The sequence below is a fragment of the Nicotiana sylvestris genome, chromosome 9, assembly GCF_000393655.2.
Source record: "Nicotiana sylvestris chromosome 9, ASM39365v2, whole genome shotgun sequence".
NCBI lineage: Eukaryota > Viridiplantae > Streptophyta > Magnoliopsida > Solanales > Solanaceae > Nicotiana > Nicotiana sylvestris.
Window position 1 is genome coordinate 120,872,512 of NC_091065.1, and position 7,807 is coordinate 120,880,318.

General features: G+C 34.9%; 1 protein-coding gene across 2 annotated transcripts; it reads right to left on the reverse strand.

Annotated features, from left to right (window-relative positions):
- Positions 1–269: 269 nt before the first annotated feature.
- LOC104224743 (sister chromatid cohesion 1 protein 3) lies at positions 270–7,215 on the reverse strand. Of its 2 annotated transcripts, XR_710417.2 has the most exons (15): positions 7,001–7,215; positions 5,357–5,618; positions 5,237–5,283; positions 5,092–5,141; positions 4,950–4,999; positions 4,494–4,867; positions 4,290–4,404; positions 4,065–4,201; positions 3,518–3,987; positions 2,951–2,990; positions 2,712–2,784; positions 2,498–2,630; positions 2,063–2,196; positions 1,087–1,255; positions 270–506 (listed from the first exon to the last, which is right to left on the reverse strand). XR_710417.2 is itself a non-coding variant. In XM_009776438.2 (14 exons), the coding sequence occupies exons 1-13, from the start codon at positions 7,119–7,121 to the stop codon at positions 2,095–2,097; spliced, it is 1,974 nt and encodes a 657-aa protein (XP_009774740.1). In that variant the 5' UTR covers positions 7,122–7,215; the 3' UTR covers positions 882–1,255; positions 2,063–2,094. The 2 variants fall into 2 exon arrangements, 1 of the variants encoding a protein (XP_009774740.1); XM_009776438.2 differs by lacking the exon at positions 270–506 and having other exon boundaries at positions 882–1,255.
- Positions 7,216–7,807: the final 592 nt, after the last annotated feature.

A 7,807-nucleotide genomic window follows, 5' to 3' on the forward strand; every position in this document is an offset into this window, starting at 1 on the left:
ATCTCACTTATAAAATTTTATTGGGTTTGTTGTTGTTATTGTCGGATCATTACAAATAACTATCAAATGTAACTCATATTCTCCTAAGGGTAATTATGCACTTAAATTAGTGAACATAATATGAGGTAAGCACTCAAGTAATCCTTCAAGAAAAGTCCATAATTTTGAAACTTGTCCACTAAAAGAAAGAACAGGAGTGAAATTATTGGTCTCTTTAAGTATCCTAATTTCCCCAAGTAAAAGAAGAAACAAAGATGGCAGAGGTGAAAGTTCATGGTATAATAGCAGGCCCCTTTAACAAAAGAGTTGAATTAGCATTAAAACTGAAGGGTGTCGAATACGAATACATTGAAGAAGATAGGTCTAACAAAAGTGCTCAACTTCTCAAGTACAATCCTGTTTATAAACAAGTCCCTGTGCTTGTCCATAAAAAAGTGCTCACTTTTGTAAGCTCCAAGGTGAACGGTTCAAGCCTCATCAATAGCGTAACATTCTCTTTCCCTTCCCTAATGTAATAAAAAATAAAAAATAAAAATAAGTGAGGCCTCTAGCTGAATTAAAGGGGTGTGTGTGTGTGTGTGATAGAGTAAAATAAAGAATGATATTCCTTGTAATATATGTCATTAGCAATAAAGAATGTGTTATTAGTATTATAAGCATAGAGCTTGAGCAACTAAAATGTGAATTAGGAATCAGCAAAACATCAGCTAGACTTGCCTTAAGTTTTGAAAATATGTTTGGGTACACAATTATAGTTTTGGCTTAGAAGAGCCAATTCGTATGCATGATGACTATATTTTGTACAGTGACGAAAATAATGATTAACAAAAGGTCCTATCAGATGGAGTATTAAAACTTTTTAAAAAAAAAAAAAGACTGTATTCCAGAAAATTACATATAAATAGAGAAAAATAGTGTATGTTATTTTGCGTTTTGACGCATTTGCATTAGAGATCAAGAGGAAAAGAACTTCAAGACTCGGCTATAGGTTCAACTCTTTGAAATACATCAAAATAAAACACTTATTGCTTTGACAGAACATACAATAAGTTCTAAAAAACAAGGAAAAAGAAAAGGGAACTATACCTAAAAGGATAAAAACTGTGAAAAAAATAAATTAAAATCATAAGGCAGAGAGACTTCATGGAGGAGCACAATGCTAATTTCCTTGCTGGGGCGATAATCATGATTGAATGGCTGAGGTTATATATCTTCATTAAGCTATTCAACGTTGCATCTCTGTACAATGATTTAACTGCATTTCAAAGAACAAGATCACATTTTGATTTGTTATAATAACAACCAAAAAACATTTATGCTAAAGACGCCAAATAGAAGAGCTTATTCAAAACGCAATCCAAAAAAGTTAAAAGACTTCTGCAATGCTGCACAGTAATTTAACTGCATTACAGAAGGAAAATCACATTTATAAATGATGCATTATACAATTTGTGCGTATGTGTCTGCTTTAGAGGCACAATAAGGTTATTGGAGTGCTCTTTATGTCTAATAAGATATTCCATAATGCATGAATGCCCCTACTCTAGGGAAGTCAGAGAAAGACAGACAGAGCAATCGAGAGGAAAACTTTTTTCCTTTTTTTGATAGTCATGGTGTATGGGTCAGCTTGCGCGCATCTCGACCAACTGCATAGGTTACCTGCTACCTCCTACTAGCAACAGGTACCAGATAACTCTATTCTTCAAGACTTGGACAGAAAGGGAAGAAATCATCTAGTGTTTTTGTCTCCACTAGGATTAGAACTTGAGACCGCAGGTTCTCAACCCACTTCATTGACTTAAAAGAAAGTAGAATCTCAATCACTCAAGTCACTCGCTTGATACTTCCAATTTTTTGGATAGAGTTAAGACCATTTTAGTCCCAGTACATGTTTATGTACAGAGGAAGAGCAATGACGTCGATGCTTTAGTTTAGATTTATCTTTAGCTCATACCATGCGAAGCCTTGCGAAAAATCTACCTCTTAATCTTCTCTCTATTGACACAGTAACTTCTTTAAACATTATAAAAGATGCAGTCAAAATTAGGAATAAAAGTTTTACCTCTATTCTATATATAGATCTACGCAATGGCCTTAGCTTGAAAAATGGTCCTTCAGTTTGGAAGTCACTTTCAAAGTTATATCACCATAAGGTTCATTTTGATTCGCATGTACAAGTCCACAATTCTCCAACACCTGGAATCAATTTCCACAAGACAGTTAGCAAAGATCTGCTGAAATAGTTCCTCAAACAATATATACATATCATACCAAGTATGATGATTGATTAAGCAATAAAGCATATCATATATGCAACTAAAAACAGAATCTTATGCATACACCGTTTTCTTGACTCAATAAAACACCAACAAAGAGTCAAAACATTAATAAATGATATTGGTAGGATATTAGAAGACCTTAAGATACCCAATATTTAGAACTAAACTGCATCCCTAAGTAAGAGCAATTAATCACAGAAATATAATAGAAGACTTACCAGTGTCTCAAAAAACATTCGAGCACATATTGTTCTCTTTTTGCCTTCTAAAATTGCATTTAAGCTGAGATCTCCAGTATCTTCTGAGATGGGGGTTGCTGGTGACTGCCCCTTCAAATATTGAGCCACAGCTCTGCAATCATAGTGGTAAAACTTAAAAGACTGTCTTGCAAAGTAAATCAATATAAGGAAAATAATTTTAATCGAGTGCTACCTTGTTCTGGCAGATAATGTATCAAACTGTGGTGTTCCCCCTTGCTTACTTGACGAGGGAGCTCCTCGAAGTCCTGCTTTAGCATATGGATATACAAGCCTTAGGCATATGTTACATCATAAATAAATAAAAATCCAGTAATATGATGCTGCAGACAGTAGCACATAACATTGATCAACATTATCTAAATTACGACAAACCCTTAAACTTAAAAAGGGAAAAAGAAGTTCTTAGCTCACCAATAGGAGTGTTGTCATCTTGTTCTAGAAAACTTAGATCCTGCATTGGTATTTAGCAACTTATCAGATGCAAAACAGGGAAGAACTAAAGTGAATCGTCATATCGACTCAACAATTTGACCACAGAATCAATGAAGGAGCCAGGAATCCTAACAAGGGGATTCAAAAAAAACGCAAACTTGAAGGGTGAGTAAATACACTTAATTATCAAGGGGATTCAACAATTTGAATATGCCAAAAAGTTTGTTTTTACCCTATTTGTATAGTGTAGTTTCTAACGAAGGGGATTCTACTGAACACCCTTCAACACACTTACCTCCACCACAGCATGGAATGAAAGTGACTGCTAGAACATTCAAATATGAACCATAAGCTTCCACTCACACCAAAGGTAGAAGTCTAACTCTCTTTACAAATCCAAGCCTAAAATAGATTTAAATATGTATTCTGGGGCTAATGAAGTTACTCTAGACGATATTAATCTGCTGAAACAGTTACCCAGATAATGATCAAATTAGATTCATGCTTTCACTATTTTAATAGGGAAGAAAGCATGATCGAACATACCCCAGCAGAATTGTCAAACTCAGGAATATCAGACAGAACGGTATTCTCCACGCCTAGTTCCTCTCCATACCATGTTGAAGGGGTCTCCATATCAGAACCAACATACCCAGTAAATGCTGCTGGGTCGGGCGTAGGGAGCACCTCACTCTCCATCGTTCTTCCCATTTGACTTGATTCTGTCCCAAAAGTTGTAGTAGCAGGAGTGAAATCATCTCTTCTGCTTGTAGAAGGCATGGACATTAGTGGAGAGGAAATGGACTTATTTGGTGAAGGCAAAATTTCAGACAACAAATTGGTGCTTGCAAAGTCTTGGTTATCACGCAGTCTTTCAATTTCCACTGGAAGATCATTCCCAGATGGAGAGGATTGGTTATTGCTGGGTTCTGCATAATCATCCTGTGGGGAAGCCGTCTTGACTTTTGCTGAAATGAAGTCTTCCTTGTAGATATTACAGAGATCATCACATAATCCTACAAAAAATTACAGAAGCTGAGAGTCAGCTGGAGGTCATTCAGACTCATCAAGATAGTAACTATGAGACACCCACCAGTTATTAAAGGCTCAAATAAAATTCCATCGTTTCTTAGTTTATTGTTTTGTTTCCAGATGTCCAGACGAGAAAATGGAGCATTGTTTTTCTGGCGTACTAAATCACTGGTATCTTCTAGATCCCTTCTCATCTTTCTGTAGTGTTGAACATGATACATTGTCAGAAAGACTAATGGTTGAAAACATATATATTAGTATTAACGATGACAGAACATTAACATACTTATTCGACAATACTAATTCCTTATCATATTTGAGTAGCTTTCGCTTTCTTCCCCTTGCTTTTGGCATCTCAGGAGGGGGTGTTGATCGAAGTGCTAAATCAGGTGACTGATGCCCTGAATATCAATGAAAAGGAGTTCCGTATTAGAGTATATATATGACCTATGAGTAATTTCAGTTTAAGAATAAAGACTCCTGCACCCACCAAATGACATTTGTGGATCAGCAAATTCGTGAGCCTCCACTGAAGTGGCAGAAGGTGGTTCTTGCCGTTGTTGAGACAGGATAGAATGCCCCTCAGGGGCCCCCATCTCTTCTACAATTGGGCTTGTAGTTTCCTTCTCTCTCATGATCTGTTCCTCCAGAATTTTATCTGGTTCCATCACATCATTCCCTTGGTCTGACCACAAGGGAACATGATCAAAACTATGATCATGGACAGCATCACGCATGATTTCAATTTCTGGAATATCTTGAGGAATGTCATTACGAACGGTTTCTCTGTTTAGTCCTGACTGAATCTTAGGGGAAGAATTTAGGGATTGAGCAGCAGTTCCTTCTGGATTTGAAGGTTCAGAACTACAGCATCAAAGAAACATCTATTTATAAATCTTGGAAATAAATGGAAACAATCTACATTTACAGTCAATTAGATCCGTACTCTATCTCCATAGGCATGGCACCTGATTTTGACAAACTCTTTGCTATGTCCTGTAAAGAATACTTCAAGTCAGACTGGTATTGCAACTTAAGTGAATAAATCAATATTTCCCTTGCTAATATGAAGCAAAAGATAAGCCCACCTCATCAATGAGAATAGCTACATACTGATCTTCACGCGTTAGAATTTGATCTGTGCAAAAGAGAATTTCAGAACTAAAAATTCAATTGAAAATGAAACAGAAAAAAATATAAAGAAAGAATTAAAGTAAACAACATAATACGTACCTTCCAAAGTTATCTCTTCATAACTTTTAAGATGAGTATCCTCGAACCTGGAAATCAAAATGCACGGGTAACTAACTACAGATTCTAGCTGACAATCAAAAAGGTAAAATGAAAGAATACCTATTCAGGTCAAGATCTTCATCAAAAACTAAGGCATCAAGTTCAAATGTTTCTGGTAAAGTAATGGAGTGGTATGGTGCATGAGTGGCATCTGCCGGCAGATTGACATTTGAAGAAGTAAAGGCCTTAAATAACACAGCTTGTAAGTTTTTGCAGTCATCGGAAAAGTATTCAACTTGCTTTGAGTATATCCGAACAACTCCAAACAGAAGGTGGCCAGACATTCGCAGTGCAATAGGTACATCAGGATACATGATGCGTTCTGGAAATAGATTTCAACAAATAAGCAACAGTATTATTAATCACAGATTTAAAGAAAAAATTTCATATGGATATCAAAGCTACTGCTATATTTTTGTGTAGAGCAACTTATGCCAAACTGCTATACATCTTTTCCAGGGGTTTTAATGAAATCCTGCTTTAATCACAAACTAGCAACATATAAGTGCACGAAAAGCTTTGTATAAGACATCAGTGAGATAAGTGATGATAATAAATTCCAAAAAAAAAAGAACAAATTTAGCAAGCGGCAAAAAACATAGTAATAATTTATTACTATGACTGCATAGCAGTCAAGCTACTAAGAGGCATCAAGGACTCAAAAAAACAAAGTGCGTTTGGCATATACCAGAACTAAAGCAACATTTGAACCATTAAAATTTTAAGCATACATATGCAGAAGATTTAGTTTCCCAAAGAATATAAATCCACTACATTCTTAAATCGCGATTATTAGATAAAGATTCCAATGAACCTCGTTTTATTTGTTTGACGAAAACAATTGTTCTCTCCTACTTTCCTAGATTTCAAGAGTTGATATAGTTTCTAAGTTCAAGTTCCGATTTTTTATGCTTAGCAATCCTCTTAAAGTAGTTCACACTTTGTCTTAGTAGATTAATTTCTTTTCACAGCTAAAAAACATCCCATTGTGTCCCCTTCCCTTAGTTCAATCATAAGCACATGTGAAAGCATTCACCTTTACTCTTCATAGTCAATTTTACTACACTTAAACATCAAGATCAAAATGCAAATTATCATCTAACCGCCTTTAAAATGAACAATGAATAACTGGCACAACACAGTTGACAATAGACAGTGCATAAGCACAGATTATCCAAGCTTCAACTATCGTGACTAGAAACAGAAACACAAAAGCCTCCACTGAAATAGAGATCAATTCATCTTTGCAAATGATAAAACCTCTATATCACACCAAATCCCAATATTAAATCAAAAGAACCAATCTTTAATCGAAAAGAATAAATCTTTATCTAACAAAAATGTCCCAACTGACATTTAAAAAACAATTGAATAATAAAAGAAGAAGAAAAAGTTCAGCAACAAAAAAAACTCGTCAAATCTGAGAATAAAAAGAGAGAATTCTGCAGCTAGGCAAATAAAAAGGGATAAATTTTCCAGCAAGAAAAATAACATTAGATACATAAAATGGATAAATTTCTCAACTAAAAGAGTAAATCTTTATCTGAAATAAAATTTATAAAAGTCCCAACTGATATCAGCAAAACAAGAATCACATATCAACCACAAGACATTAGGAAAATAGAATTTTTTTTTTTTTAAACTCAGGGAAAAGAAAAGCAACCCATCATATCAGTTAAGCAAATAAAAAGGGGGCTAAATTACCAACAGTGGAGGGAATGTGAGTGGAAATATAATGAGGCTTCTTCAACTTTTGCAAGTGTGCTGCGCACCATACTGTCCCTAACGGACCCTTTCGTCCCAAGAATGTGTGCGAATAAAACATTCTTCCTATTAATTAGCAGCCCAAAATTTTAAGGTTCTGATGATTCTCCGCTGACCTAACTTCGCCTCTTCAGTTCTTGATTATAGTAGTATTGTACAGTTGATAGGGTTTTTAAGGTTTCCAAATTTTGTGCGGGAGAAACTGGCGCCAATACAGCAAAAAAATATGACTGGCTGGCTTTGGCTATTTACACTGCTGCCACTAGTTAAGGCCAAATGTTGACCTCATTAACCTAAAAATAGCTATTTTTCGGACCGTTAATTTAAAAATAGTTAGTGTTTGCATTGTTATTAAAATATAACCACTATTTTGCTAAAATACATAAAGTTTCAGCATAATATGCGGGATTATGGAGTTCTTGCGTATAAACTTCCAGCATATTATGTTGGAATTCGAGCACATAAAAAGTTCCAGCATGTTACATATGTAAAAAATTTAAACTCCAACATATTATGCGGGAATATTTTTGAATTTTTAAGAGTTTTTTGTTCATATTTTATCGTTACATGAAAAATGACTAAACTTCGATTACTTTTAAAATTGTGGTTATTTTTTAATTACCAGTTGTAAATATGGCTATTTCTGATTCTTTTTTTCCCCTCGTTAACATGCTTTTCTATTTCTCCGTTCAAAAATAATGTCATCCAGTTTGTAGTAGAAATGACATCGGGTAACAATTTTAAAGG